At 40.1% G+C, this 23,117-nt stretch overlaps 2 protein-coding genes across 4 annotated transcripts in view; one reads left to right on the top strand and one right to left on the bottom strand.

Annotated features, from left to right (window-relative positions):
• The window catches only part of LOC109426813 (WD repeat, SAM and U-box domain-containing protein 1), a 398,043-nt gene that overhangs the window by 24,354 nt on the left and 350,572 nt on the right, over positions 1–23,117 (top strand). For all 3 annotated transcript variants that reach the window (XM_062853511.1, XM_062853510.1, XM_062853509.1), the window contains one exon: positions 1,045–1,159. In XM_062853511.1, the coding sequence (XP_062709495.1) occupies positions 1,045–1,159 (115 nt within the window). The remainder of the gene's footprint in view (positions 1–1,044; positions 1,160–23,117) is intronic.
• On the bottom strand, positions 1,191–4,050 carry LOC109417851 (anaphase-promoting complex subunit 5). Its single transcript, XM_019692029.3, has 3 exons — positions 3,395–4,050; positions 1,870–3,285; positions 1,191–1,716 (listed from the first exon to the last, which is right to left on the bottom strand). Exons 1-3 carry the CDS (start codon positions 3,734–3,736, stop codon positions 1,252–1,254), a joined length of 2,223 nt encoding a protein of 740 aa, XP_019547574.3. The 5' UTR covers positions 3,737–4,050; the 3' UTR covers positions 1,191–1,251.

The raw sequence follows: 23,117 nt of genomic DNA, 5'->3' as shown, positions 1-23,117 counted from the left end.
AAGAATGCAAAGAATATTCGAATGAAAAGCGTGGAAAACGATGATTTTCCACATTTGAAAAGATTGTCTAATTTAAAGCGCACACAATTTAAGCAATTGCGCGCTGATTACATCGAATCAACCTATTAACTACCATCCGCCTCCTATTCGGGTAAAAGCTCCCTTAGTGGAGGTAGTACCAATAGTGGTGGTAGTGGCAATTTAGTACTATTTCGATCAAAAATCTTGCAAATTACATTTTTAAAAGATGCATCATACTTAATTAATAACATTCATTCGATTTTATGTTTAGGAATTGTCGAAAAACATATTTTAAACAATTATTTTTCTTAATTTTTCTGCTCCTTTGCACCTATAGTGGCGGTAGTGTTCCTATAGTGGTGGCTCCCATAAGAATTCAATGGGATGCGCCACTATAGGAACCAATGTTAAATTTTACCTCCACAATAGGAACCGTGTACCTATAGTTGGTGCAAGTGATTTATTAGCAAAAACTGAAATAAACAATGGTTTTTACATTTTTTCTAGCAAATTTAAGTGAAAAACTACCGATTGACGTTTTCAAACTTTTTATTTTATGGTATTATCAATTTTATTCATTTATTTTACTACAACGTGCTACTAATAGCACCACTATTGGTACATTTACCCTCCTTCCATTTGCTGCCGTAAACAGTAAGATGAAGCCGCCTGGTATTTCATTAGAATTCAAAGCGGAAAATGCCAGAGGTCATATTGCCCCACCTCAAGGTGCGTTTTGCCCCCAACAGTTTTTCAGCACCCAAAACGTAACACTTTTTTAAATTGTTCATTTGATTCGGAAAAAATGATATCACGCGGACCAAAAGTTGGCATCTCTTAGTCAAATAAGTGAACTAACTTTCGAAACGCAAGACACCCATAAAATCATCTTAATCTTAGCTATAGGGTCACGTTTGCTTAGGGGGTGCATATTACCCCACCTTCCCCCTAAGACACTTTTGATGTTTCGTGACCAATAGTAAAATTCCTATCCTAACATTTTCCTCAATTCATATCTTGCAGTGATAAAACGGTTCGCGTCTGGCGTTGGGTAGCTGGCAATGGTTTCTGCGAGGAACCCTTCTCGCCACTGCTGGGCCACAAGTATGGAGTAACGAGTGTTCGCGTTTCCCCCAAGGTAAGTAAGAGAGATAGCGAGACAGAAAATAATGGCGAGTTCGGAGCAAATAACCTATATGCTTCTTGTGCAGTAATTGTTACGAAAATGTATTAGAAGAATATGTCCAAATACTCACGTGCCGTTGGGTACTGCTCCTCGATTTGCCGATACTTGAACGCGTACTTGTTGCGTTCTTCGTGCATCTGCATCTCGTGGAAGAACGTCGCCAGAAAAATGTACACGTCCTTCACCTTGACGTAGCACTCCAACTTCTGGAAGTGCTCCACCGCTTGCTCCAGCATCGGAACGCACTGGCCAATCTTGGCCATTTTGTTTGCGGGGGTTTGTTCCACAGCCAGGATGCACTTTACGAACAGAAACAGCACCTTTGCCCTGTCGTAGATTCCACCGTTGGCTAGGATGTTCTCCAGGCACGTGCGGACGGATTTCAGTGCTTGATGGGGTAGTTTCATCGCCAGCAAAACGTGGGCAAAGTGCATTTCCACGAGAGCTTTTTCGTAGTCCAGATAGTTCTTGTTGGCGATGGCGAGGGCCTCGTTCAGGACGTTGACTACCTGTGGAATTTAATGAGCAATGCGTTAATATATTTTTTTTTATTTAACTGCTATCTGAATTAAAATCTAGCACCTCGAAAATAAAATGCACAGAACCAGACATCGGTTTCTGTCACGTCCGGCCTTAGGGTAATAACTTTGAATTGTACTCACCTCCATTTTGGTTGTGGTCTTTGACATAGTGAGCAGGTGTGCATTCAGCAACAGAGCCCTAGTACGATTTAGAGGCTCTACAGTATCGTCTTCAAGCAGTTTGCGAAGCAGCAGATCAGCGGATTTGATGTTCAGACGAGCTAAGGCAAGACGGGTCCGCTGTAGTAGCGACAAATGTTTGTCCAAGGTGTAGAGTTGGTAGCACGCGTTGCTGGCATCGGACCATTCGCCGCGGAAGATGGCTTGCATCGAGCTGATATAGTGATCAACCGTCATCCACGATTTTGAGAGGGGATATCGAGGAAACCGTTCTCTGGTGTGCTTCAGGACGATCAGTGCCAAATGAAATTCCCCTTGAAGCGCTAACCAAATGACTAGTGAGCATAGGGCCTGACAAATACCTTCGCCATTGTAGGTCTTGCCCAGAGACTTCAAGTCGGAGTTGAGCAACAACTGCGAACAGAGCGAGGACACTTCGTTTTTACCATACATGGCCCAGAGGGCGGCTCTTTCTGATATTCCGTTAGCGATCAGGTCTATCATCGAAGTTTGACAGTTAAGGATGTCACTTTTTAGTAAAACCTCGAACAATTTTGCCGGAGTGTATCCGGTGGCAGCGGATGACTTCACCAACGATTGAATGCCAAGCGAAATGGAATGTACCAACGTGATCAGTTCTTTGTTGGCAATATTCTTCTCCGAAAAATGTGGTTTGCTTGGGTCCAGAAGACAAAGCCAGGAATGTGCCAACTGCAGACAGATTTTATCGCTGTTCTCCTGGGCCAGCATGATACATTCTCTCAGACTTGCAAGAGCTTCTTCACTGTGGTTGAACTGGGCGTGTAAGATGGCCAGATTCAATGATGAGTACTGGTACTCCTTGCTGTCCTGCGCCAACGCCATTGAATTCAGTGTATTCCTATCAAAGGACCGATGGAGTGCATCCACGGCATTGAAGAAATCTCTTACTCGCACGCTGTTCATATAACTCAAGAAATATGCCTGCGAATATAGTGGGTGATCGTGAATAATCTCATTCAATCTGGTTTGCATTTCCTTCGGCTTCAACGCGTCCATCTCGTTATTCTGCAGCAGGGTGCTCTGCTGAGCGACGAAAAGCTCCGCTTGCTTCGTGGACCACTTGGAGCTAGAATTCCCAGGTTTGTAAACTGCCTGGGCGTCCAGTTTCATGAAGCTCTCGCTGTTCGAGAAAGCACTACTCGATATCTGCACGGCCCGAACGCCTTTCTCGTAGTAGGCAATCGAATTTCGATACAGCGCCATAAACTCCGGAAAGTTCATTTTGTCCAGTGTGACGAACACGCGACGCAAGTACAGCCCTACGATTCCAACTTGATAGCTACTGGCGTTGTCGGACACTAGCTTCTCCAGTACGGTGTACAGATCGAACAAAATCTGGAAACAAACGTAAAACTTTCATTCTGGAGGAATTTATGGTTAAATGGGAACCAAGGAATTCCTCATAGTATCTTTTTGCATTGTGAGACACCTCCCGAAAACTCACCTCGATTCCTACGGTCTTCAACATTTTCATCAGCTTCTCGAACTCCTCCAAATGGGCCCGATGGATGCCATACACCGGCGAGGTAAGCAACCCATACAAATCCTTATACGCCATGTCCGGATACTGAATCAGCTTCAGCAGCAACAGGCAAAACTTCCGCCGATCACGCGCCGTAAATTCCAGCTGCGGCGTCTCTTCGGCAGTTTTCTTCAACGACAGATATTCCTGGATCAGGAACACCACGGCCAATTTGTGCGGCGTCAGAATGTCCATCTTGGGGGCGCTGCTGCCCTGGAACGGCAGCCAGAAGCCAATCGTCTCCGGTTCCTTCTTGGCGCTCATCGTCGTTGCCGACTGTTTTCACACACTGCTTTTATCGGCGAGAACCAACCTTTTAATTATGCACTAAAGTATCGATCGAAAACACTGACACTCTTGGCGCGGAACTGTATCGCGGAAAACCTCTTCTAAAAAGTAACATAAACACCGGAAAAACGGGGAAATCTGCGAAAAAACTACGCCCGTTAGCGTTTGTTTGTTTGTTTTGACCCGCTTAACTTTTGTTTGACGTTTCGCCGGTTAGGGGTGGTTTTTTTATTTACGCGCCGCTCTCACAAATACTAACGCAAAATACGGGGGTTGTTTCTCAACGGTTAGGGTGACACAAAAATCTCGGAAGCAAATATTAGGCATGATACGCGTGAATGGAATCCATGACGATCGCTATCGATTTTTGATATGAACATCTTTAAAGATCGTTATAAAGAAATGTAAAAAAATTTAAAGAAATGGTTGACCGGGAATGAAAATTTCAACTACTGTGATGTAGACGTTTTATAATATTTTTTTGAAGGTCTACCCCCGTTGGTTTGACCTCATCTAATCTGAACACTTTTTAATTTGACCCCCTCTAATTTGCACATCGTTCAAAGGGCCTGTCCATAAACTACGTAGACTCTTAGGGGGAAACGGGGGGTCTGGCCAAAGTCTACGCTCCATACAAATGTCGAAAATTTTGTATGATCAAAAGTCTACGAGGGGGGAGGGGGGAGCGGTGTTTCTGAGATGGTCGAAAAAAAGTCTACACTGAAAAATATTTAAACCCAAAGAATAAGTTCTAAAAACTCAAATTTGGCTAAACAGCTTATAGTTTTTACTCAGCATTGGGTTGTTTTCTCCCTCACCCCACACGAATGTTGTCAAAAACGAAGAGAGAAGCACCGACATATCCGTGCGGCTCCGTGGAAGAAGCCAAATTTGGGTTATCTTGACTAAACCCAAATTTGCGTCAAATAAGGCCTCCGCTGGGTGAAAATAACTTACCACTGGGTGAAAATTTTTGCAGCGATCAAATGAGATTTACCTAGTGACCACTATCGCTGTTTGACGCAAATTTGAGTAATTCCACGGAGGTGCGGGATTGCGTCAAAAGAACTTAAATTTGGGTTGATTTGTAGTTTCGTGTACGTAGTTTATGGACAGCGCCAAACTAAAAATGGTTCAAACGTCATTCTGCTTATGGAACGGGGTGAAACGGAACGCAGAATCAAAACAAAACAGCAAAAAGGGTTACCACCAGTGTGTGTTTTCGATGACCACAGGATTACAAGAAGTTCAAATTAAAAAATGATCCCCGTTTGCATGAGGTGTCGTTCAAACCAACGGGGGTAGACGGTATTTCTTCACAATTTTTTGGGGAATTCAAAATGGTATCATGAATTTATGAAAACGTATATGTTTCTTGAACAAAAATAATGGAAATTTCATGGAATGTGCAAGCAATAATTCGCGGGAGAACACCAGGAGGAGCTGTTAAACATCATTGTTCTTTAAGAAATTCTTACTAACTACACAATATACAGGGTGTTAGGTTCATGAGTGCAAACTTTTTAAAGGGTGATAGAGGACCATAAATGGTGAAAAAAAAATGTTCTACGCTTATGGTCAAATCTCAACCGTTACGTAGTTATTGAACTCCCTATGTTTATTGCCTTAACTGGCTATAACTTGAAAATGGTCAAACTTATCGCAGTTTTTTTACCCTTATTCGAAAGATTATTGAATATTCTATCAAATGGCATCTTTGAATCGATTGGTTTAGTTGAATAACTAAGTTTTCTAGAGCAAAATGGCTAAAAATAGTGTGTTCTATGGCTATAACTGTTGATCACAGCAACCGGAAGTCGATGGTCACGATCACCCCTGATAAAAATATACAATAAAATCGCCATAAACTTCCATTGAATAATGATAAAGTTGATTGTTCAACAACAAATCATATTGTGTACGTATTTTCCTGCTGAAAATTATGTATTGGAACTACAATATGTGCACAATAAAATGAATGGCACTAGAGATTTCAATAATAAAAACCTGAATTAATCCACCTATGGTGAACAGAACCCTTCTTACACTTATTAAAATTATTGTTGTATTATTCGTATGTATGATTGTGATTTTTGATCATTCTAGAAAAATTGTGTATTTGGCATCAAGTTGATTGCTTTCCATAATAGAATCATCGACCATGGCCTCAACTACCAGAAATGCCAGCCAGAATCTCCTAGAATCTTGTATGGAATGTTGAAACAATAGCTTACCGTGAGGTCGCCATTCACCGCTCATTTAACGGCATTTTCGTAAAGTATATGACATTAAAAATCGACGTTTGCGAATATTGCACTTCAATTTATGTTAACAACTCAACAGTTATGTTGTTATTATAGAAAAAATATAAAACGATTGTAAAATATGTTTACAGCCGAGAAAATAAAAATTCAAATGTGTAATCTCTTGGCTCCTATTACCGCTCATGCATCCATTCACCGCTCATAATGGATCCATTCACCGCTCACTGAATTATTTTTTCATGGAATCACAGAAACTATTCATTTATAAAAACAAAATAACTTTTATTTACCAAAGTATTGATAATTCATGACGTTCAGTTCATCCTGTTTTGTCAAAATGGAATCTTTAACGGGTTTTGCCTGTTGGATATTTTTTCAGCTGTTTGCCTTGAACAGTTCCCATGTTGTCCTGCAGCGCAGTGTGAGAAATATTTTTTTGAGAACGTGATTTCAGGTACACCCATATAAAAACATGGTGAAATGAAAGTTTTTAAATGTGGCAGCATGTTGTAGTATACTTCATTTTTTCAAATTCTAAAGTCGATAATAAAACAAACTTTGAAACACGCGTCCATTTTACGAAATCAAATTCAACTTTGCAACGCGCGTCCGTTCGTCAAAAACATCGCCAACAGAATGAGGGAAGAATCATTCGCATACCTTCCAAACCCAATTCAAAATCTATCGCTGTTTTGCTCATACACACTGTCCTCATGCTAACCGACACCTCTACAACATATCATACTCTTTCTCTCCGTTCAATATATACACGCACACTTTTCATCATTCGGCTTGCACGACCCAACATCGAATCTGTCACTTTTCCTCTTTCTTTTCAACTGTTTCCTTTCCTTTCATTCATCTGCCTTTAAATCGCGTGGTCATCGAAAGCAAAGCAAGCGCACGCATACAACTCGGCACAATCATTATAATCATCAATGCATACCGCAGCCATTCTAGTACTGTCTGCAAACACGCTCAAAAGATTTCAATCAAGGATACCTCATTCACTACATCCTTTCCCTTCTCTACTCTTTCGTTATGTATTTTATTTATACATATGCTAAATCTAACAAAGTAACACGTTTTTAATAGTACATGTCCTTATTTATCAACTCCTAGTCAAATTTACACAAACTTAAATAAATTATGTTAAAACTTACATGCGTTTTGAACCAATACAGATTGTATAAACATTTTGTCAAATTTCACCTAAAACTTTTAATTTTCAATCCAAAATATGACTAGGTTTTACCAGTTTTTTTTTGTATTCAGCGGCAGAAATCTGAAACCTCTAACCATTTCAATTTCATATGAATCCAATGCTCAAATAAAGTCTTCTTACAAACCCGAAACTTTGCAGAATGCTTGATAGAATGTATTTGTTGAATAGAAATCAAATCCGAACCTTTTTGTACATCAAAACCTATATACATTCAATAATTTGGAATATTTCGGGCATATCAACAAACAATATATTAGTTAGTTTTCTACTTCTGTTTCAATATGCTCAAATTTAAGTCTAAACTAAATCCAATGCTAATCCACATCAACTCTAATCCAAAAGATATCTAAATTCAATCCAAATCTCTTCTAATTCCATCCAAATCAAATTTAACTCAAATTTAAACCAAATCTCGTCCCAATCAATCAAAATTCATTTCAAATTCAAGCCAAATCCAATGCCAATCCCATACAAATCCAATTCGAATCCCATCCAAATCCAGTCCAAATCCTAATCTAATCCAATCCAAATGCAATTCAAATCCTATCAAATCCAGTCCAAATCCTAATCTAATCCAATCCAAATGCAATTCAAATCCTATCATAATCCTATTCAAATCCAATCCAAAATAAATCTAGATTCAATCCAAATCCATACAAAATTCAATCCAAATAACATACGAAATACTATCCAAATATTCTAAATTCAATCCAAATCGAAACCATCTCCAATCCAAATCTAATCCAAATACAAATCCAATCCAACCAAATCTAGATTCAATCTAAACCCATTCCAATTAATTCCAAACCGAATTCAATCAAATTCAAAATCGATTAAAATCGAATCGAATTCAAAATTCAAATCCAATCATGCTTCATTCCAAATCCAATCAAAATCCAGTCTAGATTCAATCCTTATCTAATTCAAATCCAATCTAAACCTACTCCAAATCAAATTCCGATTCGATCAAAATCCACACCAAATTCAATCTAAACGATATCCTAATTAAACCCAAGTACATACCAAATTCCATCCAAATCGAATTTAACTCCAATTCAAACCAAATCTAGTTCAAACCAATCAAAATCCATTCCAAATTCAAGCCAATTTCAAGCCATATCCAATGCCAATCCCATCCAAATCCAATCCGAATCCCATTCAAATCCAGTCCAAATCTTAATCCAATCAAATCCTAATGCAATTCAAATTCTATCCTAATCCAATCCAAAGCAAATCTAAACCAACTCCAATCCAAATCTAATCCAGATCCAAATCTAATCCAGATCCAAATCCAATCCAAATCCAATTTAAATTCAATCCAAACGATATCTAAATCAAATCCAAATCTAAATTCAATAATCCATTCAAATCCAACTCCAATTCAAACCGAATGCAGTCCAGTTCTAATCAAAATCCATTCCAAATCCAAATCCAATCCAAATCCAATCCAAATCCAGTCAAAATCCAATCCAAATCCAGTCCAAATCCAATCCAAATCCAAATGTTATTCAAATCCAATCCTATTCAAAGCCAGTCCAAATCTAATGCAATTTCAATTTAAATCTAATTCTAACCAAATCAAGATTCAATCCATATTCAATTCATACCAAATTAAATCCAAATCCAAGCTTAATTAAATACAAATCCTTTCCAAATCCAATCTAAATCCCATCCAAACTCAAATCTAATTCAAATCCAATCCAATTAACCACCAAATCCAATCTAAATAAAATCTAGAATAAATCCTAATCCTTACCAAAATTAATCCAAATTGAAAACAACTCCAACCCAAACCAAATCCATTCCAAGTCTAATCAAAATCCATTCCAAATCCAATCCAGTCCAAATCCAATCCTATCAAAATGCAATTCAAATCCAAACCTAATCCTATTCAAATTCTATGCTAATCTAATCCAATTTCAAATCTAATCCAAACCAAATCTAATTCATACCAAATTAAGTTAAATTCAATCTTAATTCAATCTAAATCCATTCGAAATCAAATCCTAGTTTCAATCTTAATCTAAATCCTATTCATTCCAAAACGAACTCAATCAAATTCAATTCAAATCCAATCCAAACCTAATCCAAATCCAATTCAAATTCAATCCAAAACCAGTCCAGATCTAATCAAAATCCATTCCAAATCCAAGCCTCATTGAATGTCATTCCATTCCAAATACAATCTAAATCCTACCCAATCCAAATCCAATCCAATTCAAATCCAGTCCAAATAAAATCGAAATCCAAATGCAATTCAAATCCAATCCTATTCAAACCCAGTCTAAATCAAATCCAATTTCAAATTAAATCTAATTTTAACCAAATCTAGAGTCAATCCCTATTCAATTCATTCCATATTAAATCCAAATACTTGCCAAATCCAATCTAAATCCCATCCAAACTCAAATCTAATTCAAATCCAATCCAAATACACACCAAATCCAATCCAAATCAAATTTAGAATATATCCATATCCTTACCACAATTAATCCAAATCGTAAACAACTCCAACCAAAACCAAATCCAGTCCAAGTCTAATCAAAATCCATTCCCAATCCAATCCTGTTCCAATCCGTATTCAATCAAAATCCAGTCAAAATCCAGCCCAAATCCAGTTTAAATCCAATCCAATCCAAATTCAATTCAAATCCAATCCAAATCCAATCCAAATCCCATCCAAATCCAATCCAAATCCAATCCAAATCCAATCCAAATCCAATCCAAATCCAATCCAAATCCAATCCAAATCCAATCCAAATCCAATCCAAATCCAATCCAAATCCAATCCAAATCCAATCCAAATCCAATCCAAATCCAATCCAAATCCAATCCAAATCCAATCCAAATCCAATCCAAATCCAATCCAAATCCAATCCAAATCCAATCCAAATCCAATCCAAATCCAATCCAAATCCAATCCAAATCCAATCCAAATCCAATCCAAATCCAATCCAAATCCAATCCAAATCCAATCCAAATCCAATCCAATCCAAATCCAATCCAAATCCAATCCAAATCCAATCCAAATCCAATCCAAATCCAATCCAAATCCAATCCAAATCCAATCCAAATCCAATCCAAATCCAATCCAAATCCAATCCAAATCCAATCCAAATCCAATCCAAATCCAATCCAAATCCAATCCAAATCCAATCCAAATCCAATCCAAATCCAATCCAAATCCAATCCAAATCCAATCCAAATCCAATCCAAATCCAATCCAAATCCAATCCAAATCCAATCAAAATCCAATCCAAATCCAATCCAAATCAAATCCAAATCCAATCCAAACCCAATCGAAATGTAAACCAAATCAATTCCATGCCCATTCCAAATCCAATCCAAAACCAATCTAGATTCAATCCAACTTCCATCCGAATTCAGTCCAAATCCAGTCTAAATCTAATCCAAATCAGGATTCAAAAAAATTCTGAATCTAATTCCATCCCAAATCTTATCCAAATCTCATCAGATTAAATCCAATTAAAACCCAATCTAGATTCAATTCAACTCCTATTCAAATCAACTTCAAATTAAATCCAATTCAAATTAAAACCTAATCTAACCTACGTTCAATCCAAATCAATTTCAAGTATAATCTAGATAGAATCAAAACTCTATTCAAATCCAATAGAAATTCATTCCAAATCCATTCCAATTCATATACATACAAAATCCAATCCAAAGCCCATTTAAATCAAATCGAAATCCAAGTCAAATATAATCCAAATCTAATCTAGGCTCAATCCAAATCCATTCCAAATAAAATCTAGGTTCAACTGAACTCCTATCCAAATCCATTCCAAGACCAACCCAAATCAGGATCCAAACACATTCCAAATTTAATCCAAATATAAATTAAATTTAATCCAAATCCATTCTTAATCTAATCCAAATCTTGATTAGATTCAATCCAAATCTAATCAAGATGAAATTCAAATCGTATTCAATCCAATCGAAATGTAATCCAAATCCAGTCCTTATCCATACCGAACCCGATAAAATCCCAATCCAGATTTAATCCAACTCCAGTCACAGTCAAATACAATCCAAATCTATTCCAGGTTCAACCCAAATCAGATCAAAGTATAATCTAGATTGAATGAAAATCCTATTAAAATCCAATAGAAATCCAATCCGAATCAATTCCAATCAAATTTATTCCATATCCAATCCAAACTAGATTCAGTATAACTACAATCCAAATTTGGTGAATCTTTGTATTTGATACGCTCATGGGCATTACGAAAAAATACACCATAATCCTGAAGACTTCACTCTTTATTTTTTTTATGGCTAGGTACCCACACGTCCTGCCTTGTTTTATTTTTTTATAGCGACAGATATCCACTCGTTCTGCGCTTTTAGGCGAGGTACCCACTCGTCCTGCCTTTCTGTTTGATTTAATTTTTCATAACTGCAGATACCCACTCGTTCTGCATGTTTTATGGCTAGGTACCCACACGTCCTGCCTTGATTTTATTTATATGTATATTTTGAGCGACAGATACCCACTCGTTCTGCGCTTGTAGGCGAGGTACCCACTCGTCCTGCCTTTTATAAATTTTCAATCATTTATCGGCGGCGGATACCCACCCGTTCCGCCTCGCCATTTTTGCTTCTTCAAAATCGTCCATCCAATCACCGTTTCTACGTCACTTACCACCACCTTTTTTATTAACACTGTTCGCGATAACATAAAGTTTAATTAAATCACTACCGAGCCGCGCCATGTAGTATACTTCATTTTTTCAAATTCTAAAGTCGATAATAAAACAAACTTTGAAACACGCGTCCATTTTACGAAATCAAATTCAACTTTGCAACGCGCGTCCGTTCGTCAAAAACATCGCCAACAGAATGAGGGAAGAATCATTCGCATACCTTCCAAACCCAATTCAAAATCTATCGCTGTTTTGCTCATACACACTGTCCTCATGCTAACCGACACCTCTACAACATATCATACTCTTTCTCTCCGTTCAATATATACACGCACACTTTTCATCATTCGGCTTGCACGACCCAACATCGAATCTGTCACTTTTCCTCTTTCTTTTCAACTGTTTCCTTTCCTTTCATTCATCTGCCTTTAAATCGCGTGGTCATCGAAAGCAAAGCAAGCGCACGCATACAACTCGGCACAATCATTATAATCATCAATGCATACCGCAGCCATTCTAGTACTGTCTGCAAACACGCTCAAAAGATTTCAATCAAGGATACCTCATTCACTACACATGTTACATTCACTTTTGTTACGATACTTTACTAACATCTGACCATTTTTGTATGATTGACCCAAAATGAGCGGTGAATGGGGCATGAGCGGTGAATGGCGACCTCACGGTACATATTCTGGAATATTGTATGTCTTGTTAACTGCCAATCTATTAATACAGCGTTTCTCAAACTATGGGTCGCGACCCACTGGTAGGTCGCGGGCTGATTTTTTGTGGGCCGCGAAATCTTGGACGACATTATAATAAATGTCTCAATTCAGTTATGTCAAATGATGTTGCTAGTCATTTTCTAATCTACAAATACTACCTTCGATTAGATGCTGTAACTATAGTTTGCTTTGACGGATTGAGCTCAATTTCTGACACGGAACTACTGATATGCTGAATTTTACGTATAAGAAGTACGAAATGTTTTCGTTCACAGGTTTGGGCGTGACAAGGCGTTCAAAATTTGCAAAAGTGATCGGACAGCGGCACGCGTGTAAATCAAAGGGGTACCGCTGTCCGATCACTTTTGCACATTTTGAATGCCTTGTCACGCCCAAACCTGTGAACGAAAACATTTCGTACTTCGTATACATCCCGGTCAACCAATGAGCAATTTTCGATGTCGATCGATATCGATTTGTTTTGAAACGATGGCGATCGCTATCGACAGATAAAGAACTATAAAGAAATTCAGAATCTGGTTGATAGGGATAAAATCTCAATCCGTCAAAGCAAACCATAGTTACAGCATCTCAAACTTGGTCATTTTGTATGAAAATCGGCGTTTGTCCGATCAATTATGCACCACAGCGTATATAAATGAATTTTTGTCTGTCTGTCTGTCTGACCGTTATGCATTCGGAAACTACTGAACCAATCGGTATGGAATTTTGTGTGTGGGTATTTTTGGGGCCGGGGTCTCTGGAACCGGGGGCTCCCATATAGATAACTTTGCGGGGAACGTCCCTATTGAGCTGTATGCCAAAAACACAGTAGGCAGGAAGTACGACGTTAGCCGGAACAGCTAGTATAGGGGGTTGTGGGGCAAGATGGCCATATGGGGCAAGATGGCCATATGGGGCAAGATGGCCATCCTGTGTTTTAAGCATTAATTCGCAACACAAAAATATTTTCTGCATGGGTTGTGATTATAAACAATGCTTCATGTTTATCATGTGCGAAAAAGTTACTATTTGTTTGAAAAATCTACTATAAAATAGTGTTTGAAGTTTAAGTGTTCAAAAACAGTGTTTTCTTATAGTATCAGGTCATCTGATTTTAAGGATTAGTAATGAAATAACATCGTTTTAAAAATTATTTTTAATTTTTAATGGTGGCTATATGTGACTGTTGTTGATCCTGAACAATAAAATGTCAATGTTTTGAATTGATTATGCCATATAAGAAATGATAAACGTATTGTAATCATTCGGGGCAAGATGGCCACCTGTGGTAAGGCCTATGTCGCCATCCAAAAATCAATCTAAAGCAGCCTCAAAACTGTTATTGATGTTTAAAGATACTGCAAAACCACAGAAAATTGCTTTTTCATATTAGTTGGGGCTGTTAAAATTAACTACGATGTAGATGATACCTCATAAAAACTGAAGTTATTTGCTCTTGAACGGTGATTGGTTTAATTGAATATTTTGGTACAGAGATGGAAAATCGTAGCTAAAACCGCCATAAGAGGGTTCGTTACAAGACGTTGAATTACAGTATAATGCGTGAAAAGAGTAGTAATGTATCTGCAGATAAATCGTTTCGAGAGAAACAAGTTTGCTGAAAAAAATAGACCAAATCATAGAACATTTCCAAAGAAATTTCTATCAATTTCATTTCAAACATTATCATAAAGAAAATGTTGGCACATACCACACCATCTGTAGGCAAAGCGTTGCGGATGATTCGACCTTGGGTTATTGAACGTTGCTTAGGGATTAAAGCACACTAATTGTAAAAATTTAGCTCTGTGGCCGTCTTGCCCCGATGGGGTGGCCATCTTGCCCCATATGGCAAAAATTCTATGTCGAAAGTAACATTTTTCAAATGAATTTATTTTGCATTCATAGTGTAAAATAAAATGCTTTTTTGTGTTAATAAGATAGAAAAGACATGAAACAAAGGGGATCAATGTTAAATAGCCTTATTCTAATGAAAGTATATGCTCCCAAGGCGCATAAGCTTAGGGTGGCCATCTTGCCCCTGAACCCCCTAATAATAAAAAAAGGAATTTATTGAGATTAGGTACTCCCAAATACTCTTCAAAAGAAATCTCGGTAACTAAATGTCCAACAAAATAAAATTCAATACAATTGTACGAGGATGTTGTAGCTTTCATTTGATGCTAAGAGAACCCGAATCGGTTGACAGACGGCTAAGAAATTTACTATGATACATTTTATCAAAAATTTCTCAGCGTAATTTTTATTACTCCTAAGTACTCCTCGAAAGATATCTCGGAAACAAAATGTCCAAACGGAATGAAATTCAATAGCATACTACTAGGATGCTGCACCTTTCATTTGCTGATTAGAGAACTCAAATCGATTGACACACGGCTGGTCAATTTATTATGAAGCATTTTTCAAAGACCGCCTAAAAAGTTAAGTTATATTACTCCAAAGTACTCCTCGAAAGATATCTCGGTTACAAAATGTCCAATCGGAATGAGATTCAAAAGCGTTCTTCTAGGATGCAGTAGCTTTCGTTTGGGGCCCTAATAACCCAAATCGGTTAATAGACGGTTGAGCAATTTATGGTGATACACTTTGTCAAAAATCTCTTAAATAATTAAGTTGTACTACTCCCAAGCACTCATTGAAAGATATCTCGGTAACCGAACGTCCAATCAAAATAAAATTCAATAGCGTTCTACTAGGATGTAGTAGCTTTCATTTGCTTCCAAAAAAACTCAAATCGGTCAACAGACGGCTGAGAACCGTGAGTGAAATTTTTTTGTAACATACATACACACACACACACATACACACACATACACACACACGCACATACATTACGCTGGTCCGGCTTGGGCGACCGCAACAAAAACTAGGAGGAATCGCGTTCAGCTCTGCAGCACGCACAGACTGATGGCCATGAGAGTGGCGAGCGCCTATCGCACGATATCATCGGATGCGGTGTGCGTGATCGCCGGAATGGTCCCTATCGTCTTCGTTCTGGAAGAGGACAAAGAGTGCTACGAGGCCAGGGGCGCTAGAGGAGCTCGGAAGGCAGCGCGAGTCGTCACGATGGCGAAGTGGCAACACGAGTGGAATACCACAGCGAAGGGAAGGTGGACCCACCGGCTTATTCCAAATCTGACGAAATGGGTGAACAGAGCTCACGGAGAAGTCAATTTCCATTTGACGCAGTTCTTGTCAGGTCATGGCTGCTTCAAGAAATATCTGCACCGGTTCGGACACGCAGGGTCGCCGTTCTGCCCTGAGTGCGGAGATGTCGAGGAATCGCCGGAACACGTTGTCTTCGAGTGTCCACGTTTCACTGTGGAACGCAGCGAAATGACAGCAATCTGCGGTGCTGGTATAAGGGCCGACAACATTGTGACTAGAATGTGCCGTGACGAAGCCTGCTGGAACGCGGTGAATGCTGCGGTGATAAAGATAATGTCGTTTCTCCAGCGGAAATGGCGAGAGCAGCAAATGAATGATCGTAGAGACAATCCGGGGCAAGCGTAGTAGTTCCGTCCGCGTGTGGTAGATCCGCCGTCGGGGACTACCGGTGTCGTGAGCGATTAAGGTGTGGAGCTTACTGGCTCTCGGTCGGTATTCGGGAGAACTTCCTACGTCGGGGAACTCTCTGTCGGAGTAGGATAGATCCACTGCCGGGGAGTATCCGAGTAGTGCGCGTGAAGTCATTGTGCTCAATGGCACACGGGCGGTAACGGGAGAACGTCTTTCGTCGGGGACTTCTCTGTCGGAGTAATACAGATCCACCGCCGGGGACTGTCAGAGTAGAGCGATCGGGAAGAAGCACCGGAGCATGGTCGTCAGGGCGCCTGTGAACCGGAAGCCGTCTCCAACCGGAATCGCAGGACCGACCTTGGCATCTGCCCGGGAAGTCGGTTGCGGGAGAAGTTTCAGTGTCGGGAAACTCTTCGTCGGGTAGGATATATCCACCGTCGGGGACTATCCGAGTCGTGCGCGGAAACCTCGAGTGCTGATTGGCACTCGGGCAGCACCGGGAGGGCAACGTTCTCGGAGCAAATTAGTAGCAGCCGATGAACTCAGCATGGCTTTAGAATAACAAATTTGATGAAAGTGGTATTAACATAGAGTTTACCGCTCAATGGCGGCACATTAAGCAAATAACAAGCTAACCGGAGCCGAAAGGCTAAGAACGATTAGAATAACAAATTTGAAAAATAGCATGTATGTCGCTTAGTGGCGATACTGGAATATTAACAGCAACTAACGAAGCGGTGCGCATAGCATGAAGAAGACTAGGATAACAAATTGGTGATGGTGCACAAGGCACATAACGCCTCCCCTCCGAAGAAATACTGCATGGTGGTACCGGAGGGGAATTTAAGGTGGAGGTAAACTAGGAGAGTGTTTTTAGTGGGTAGGCGCACATTCGAATCCCACACAGCGTCTTTAGAAGATTTTTGGACTCCTAGAATAAAAAAAAAAAAAAAAAAAAAAAAAACACGCACATACAGACATTTGCTCAATTCGTCGAGCTGAGTTGATTGGTATAAGTGACTCGGCCCTGCGTGCCTCGGATCGAAAGTCGGTTTTCCAAGCGGTATTTATACCCTTCTTATGGGTGTAAGAAGGGTAAAAAGGCTTTTCCTACATACATTCCGTGATATTTTTGCTACTGTTTATTAAGCTCAAATATTACAAAGAGATAGTAGCTTTTATGTATTTGATGCAATTGCATTTTTATGTATAACTAACTTGTGTAACCAAATATGATCATAAAAAATCTGTTGACAAACGGCTGAGAAATGTATTATGATACATTTTATCAAAAATCTCTCAAAAGCGTAAATTTCATTACTCCTTAGTACTCGTGGAAAGATATCTCGGAAACAAAATGTCCAAACGGCATAAAATTTAATAGCATACTACTTGGATGCTGTAGCTTTCATTTGATGCTGAGAGAACTCAAATCGATTGACACACGGCTGATTCATTTATTATGAAGCATTTTGTCAAAGACCTCTTAAAAAGTTAAGTTGTATTACTCCAAAGTACTCCCCGAAAGATATCTCGGTTACAAAATGTCCAATCGGAATGAAATTCAAAAGCGTTCTTAGGGTGCAGTAGCTTTCGTTTCGAGCCTTAAGAACCCGATTCGGTTGATAGACGGCTGAGAAATTTATGGTGATACACTTTGTCAAAAATATCTAAAATAATTAAGTTGTACTACTCCCTAGCACTCTTTGAAAGATATCGCGGTAACCGAACGTCCAATCAAAAAAAAATTCAATAGCGTTCTACTAGGATGTAGTAGCTTTCGTTTGGGGCCTTAAGAACCCAAATCGGTTGATAGACGGCTGAGAAATTTATGGTGATACACTTTGTCAAAAATATCTAAAATAATTAAGTTGTACTACTCCCTAGCACTCTTTGAAAGATATCTCGGTAACCGAACGTCCAATCAAAATAAAATTCAATAGCGTTCTACTAGGATGTAGTAGCTTTCATTTGCTTCCAAGAGAACTCAAATCGGTCAACAGACGGCTGAGAACCGTGAGTGACATTTTTTTGTAACATACATACACACACACATACACACACATACACACACACATACACACACACGCACATACAGACATTTGCTCAATTCGTCGAGCTGAGTTGATTGGTATATGTGACTCGGCCCTGCGGGCCTCGGATCGAAAGTCGGTTTTCCAAGCGGTATTTATACCCTTCTTATGGGTGTAAGAAGGGTAAAACACCATTAATTGAATGGTAGTTGACTTGAATTTGCTCCAGAAAATTTGGATTTTTTTATGGTAAAGATACATAACAACCCCCATTTTCTATTGTAAAAGTGACATTTACAATACATGCTATGGTGTAAAACCATAGGGTCTGTTGTTACTCTATCGTTTTAAACAATTGAAATCATGGTAACTACCATTCATTTCAGCGTGTTGTAACAATACATTCTGTTGTATCTCTATGATCTTTTTTATCAGGGACAGCAACCACTGCAGAAGTGACAACTACTTTTTCTTTTCATTCTTATTCCAACCGCTACTGAATAAAGACGTAACTCAAACCACTGCCTACTCATTAGGTTATTGGCCCAGATACGAGAAGCGAGTTTTAAACCAAGTAAAATGGAGGACGAGAAGAAGTGGATTTTCGACGGAAGGAACTACGATCAGTGGGCGTATCGGATGCGTGTATTGTTGGAAGAAAAAGGCCTTGCAAGTTGTATCGAGGAATCCATTAACGAGGAAGATTTTGCTGAACGCCCTGGAGATACTGCGGAGGTAAAGGCGAGGAAGAAGCATCAACTCGAGGAAAAATGGAAGCTTGATCGGAAGTGCAAGAGTCTGATCGTACACCGCGTTGCCGATAGCCACCTGGAATTCGTGATGGAAAGGCGAACTGCGAAGGAATGCTGGGATAGCCTGCAAGGAATTTTTCAACGTCTAGGTCTCGCTAACCGTTTGTACTACCGAAGAAGACTTGGTTTGCTGAAGTTGATGAGCGGTACGAGCATGCAGAATCATTTGTTGGAGTTCGACAAGCTATTGCGAGGACTGAAGATGACTGGTGCCAAGGTTGAAGAAGATGATGCCATCACTCAACTACTACTCACGTTACCGGAACAATACGACGGTCTGTGCACGGCGCTGGAAACAATGGCATTTGAGAAGCTGTCGATGGAATTTGTCAAGAACCGTTTGCTTGAAGAAGAAGCGAAGCGTTTTGTGAAAAACGATTGTCTCGACGAAGAACCTGGCTCGGAATCTGCGTTTGCTGGAAAGAGGTTTTCGTTCAAGTGCTACAACTGTGGAAGAGTCGGGCACAAGCGCTCGGAATGCAAAGCGAAGATTGCGGATGTTTGCGGAAAGCCACGTGAGTATTCGAAGTTTAACGGAACACGGAGAGGACGAGGAAATGTGAATTGTGCTACCGATCAAGCTGCCGATATTGCCTTCGTTGCGGCCAGCGAGCCGGAGCTAGCAGCAGCAGTTACGGAGAAGACAAACGATTCTTTCCAGTGGTTTCTGGACTCAGGAGCATCTGATCATATGGTGAAAGAGAGAAGCTATTTCGAAGAACTACACCGTTTGCCGAGGGAGATAACAATCGCCGTTGCAAAAAGTGGCCAATCGCTAATCGCCAAGTATGCTGGAACTATTCGTACCTGTGGAGAAGTAGATGGAAGGAAGATTTTCTCAGTTGTTGAAGAAGTACTCTACGTTCCTGGATTACATCTGAATTTGTTCTCCATCAGTCGTCTGGAAGAGAAAGGTATGGCCATTACATTTGCCGGTGGAAAAGTGGAAATCAAGAAGAATAACCAAACTGTCGCAACTGGTCGGAAATGTGGAAGACTCTATCAGCTGAATGTCACCTTGAACAAGTCAGGAGAAGCGTTGCTGACCAAGGAAGTTGAACTTGAGCTCTGGCATCGAAGATTTGGTCACCTGGGTGAAGCAAATTTGCAAAAGCTGTGGAAGAATGGAATGGTGAGTACGAAAGCGACGTTATCGGCAGGAGTTAAACAAAAACCGTGCGAAGTGTGCCTGAGTGGAAAACAAGCTCATCAACCATTTGGAAGTGGTGAAGGACAACGATCGTCAAGGATACTGGAGCTGGTACATAGCGACGTTAGTGGACCCTACACGCCAGGAACCTATGACCGCAAGAGATTCTTCGTTACGTTCATCGATGACTTTAGTCATTTTACCTTGGTGTATTTACTGAAAAGCAAGGACGAAGTTTTGGAATGTTTTCAAGAATACAATGCGAAGGTTACAGCTCATTTTGGCGTGAAGATAGCGAGGATACGATGTGACAATGGTGGTGAATATACGAGCAAGGCGTTTCGAACATTTTGTCGTGGAGAAGGAATTTCCATGGAATTCACGGCTCCGTATACCCCCCAACAAAATGGAGTTGCGGAACGTATGAACAGGACCCTATTGGACAAAGCTCGCTCGATGGTGTTTGATGCTGGATTACCAAAAAGTTTATGGGGAGAAGCCGTCTTGACTGCAGCGTATTTGTCAAACCGTAGTCCATCAAGCGCACTGGATGTCCAGAAAACCCCCTACGAAGTATGGTACAACAGGAAGCCGGATATAGACAACCTGAGAGTATTCGGAGCATTTGCGCACACGCACGTACCGAAGCAATGCAGAGGAAAGCTGGATCCCAGGTCCGAGAAAAACTACATGGTAGGATATGCGTCCAATGGCTACAGAATATGGAATCCGCGGAGAAGGAAAGTTTTTGTGAGTCGAGATGTTATCTTCGATGAGAACAGCAGGAAACTAATAACAAGCTCAACCTATTTTGACGATGGATCGGAAGAAGAATCGTTTGAACTAGAGAAGGAGGTGGAACCGCAGCCTGAAGTAGAACCAAACAATAACGAGCAAGACGATGGAACTCAAACTCGTAATGAAAACAACGAAAATTTTCATGGAACCGAAGTTGATGAACCCGTTGGAAATTCTGGTGATGTCATTCAAGATGCTGGTGAAGGCCCGAGTCGTAAAAGAACGCATGTAATGGACGAAACATTCAGCGACCATCCCGTGACGAAACGTATTGCAAACCCCCCCGCCTGGATGAACGATTATCACGTGTCATACAGCAGTGTGGAAACGCCGACGGCCTATGCCTTGAACGCAGAAGCTTTTGTAGAAGATATTCCGAGTAGTATAGCTGAATTGAAGAAGAGGGACGATTGGAACCGATGGAAAGCAGCAATCGAAAGTGAACTGCAGAGTTTGAAGAAAAACAGAACATGGAAGCTAGAACCCAGACCTGAAGGAAAGAACATCGTGGAAAGCAAATGGGTATTCCGTATCAAGCGTGACGATGATGGAAATATTGAGCGGTATAAAGCACGTCTCGTTGCCAAAGGATACTCCCAGAGGAAGAATTACGATTACACCGAAACCTATGCTCCAGTGGCCCGGATTACGACGTTCCGAATCATGCTGAGTATTGCGAACCATTTCAAGTACACCATACACCAAATGGACGTGAAAACAGCGTTTCTGAATGGAAACTTGAAGGAAGAAATTTATATGAATCAGCCAGATGGATTCGAGGAAGGAGATCGAAATTTGGTATGCCGCCTACAGAAATCGCTTTATGGACTCAAGCAGGCGCCACGAAGCTGGAATGAAGCATTCAATTCATTTGTGCTGAGTTTGGGATTCAAGCGCTCCAATTATGATTGCTGTTTGTACTGGAAACGAAGTGGAGATGTCATTGTATATTTGTTGCTGTACGTGGACGACATTTTGCTGATGACAAACAATATCGAAGAAGTCAAACGAATCAAAGCACAACTTTCTGAAAAATTCGAAATGACCGATATGGGAGAAATTAAGCAGTTTCTTGGAATAAAAGTTGAACGAGATGTCAACCAGGGACGATTGAAAATCAGCCAGCCGAAATACATTGATGGTATGCTGAAACGTTTTGGAATGGAAGATTGTCGGCCAACATCAACTCCAATGGAACAGAAACCTCAATTTGGACTTCGAGAAAATCAGGAAGTGACGAAATACCCGTATAAGGAACTAATTGGATGCCTGTCGTATCTAATGCTATCAACAAGACCAGATATAGCAGCGGCAGTCAACACGTTTAGCAGATATCAATCAGCACCAACGGATGAACATTGGAATCACCTGAAAAGGATTTTGCGGTACCTTAAAGGCACAAGAGATCTTGGATTAGTGTATTCCCGCGCAACAGACTCCAGTCCATTGGTAGGATATGCAGATGCAGATTGGGGCAACGATGGCGTGGACAGACGATCCGTCTCAGGTTTCACTTTCCAAATCTATGGATCAACCGTTTCATGGACCACCAGGAAACAGAACACCGTAGCGCTCTCATCAACAGAGGCAGAATATGTTTCATTAAGTCAGGCAGCTTGTGAAGCAATATGGCTACGGAATGTATTACAAGAATTTGGAGTCAGTATTGTAGAACCTACACAAATATTTGAAGACAACCAGTCATGTATAAGGATTGCTGAGGAACCGCGAGATCATCGAAGAATGAAGCATGTGGATATCAGGTTTCACTTTATTCGAGAATGCATCCAGAACAAAACTACCCAGGTAACCACTAAGCATTTGAATAAGCCGTGTATCAGCCCGTATTATGCATTTAAACTCCTTGCTGCCCTACATTAGCAGTTCAAATGCATAGCTGCCTTGAGTTAGCATAAGCTGTGTTGCTCAAAAGCTTTCGGCTGTTAATTGGCATTTCAACTGCTTGAAGTGGTTTCACTTGGGAGCATACAGAATGCTTTTCAACTGCTCTTTAAATGCTAGGAGCAAACAATTTGGGAGATATGTTACGCATTTGGCAACACATTTTTTCTCTCTCTTACAGAGCCTATGCTTCTGTTTACAAATTTGTGCATCTTATTTGTTTCTTCATTTTCTC

The sequence above is a fragment of the Aedes albopictus genome, chromosome 2 (genome assembly GCF_035046485.1).
Source record: "Aedes albopictus strain Foshan chromosome 2, AalbF5, whole genome shotgun sequence".
Lineage (NCBI taxonomy): Eukaryota > Metazoa > Arthropoda > Insecta > Diptera > Culicidae > Aedes > Aedes albopictus.
This window is presented reverse-complemented; position numbering and strand designations above follow the sequence as displayed.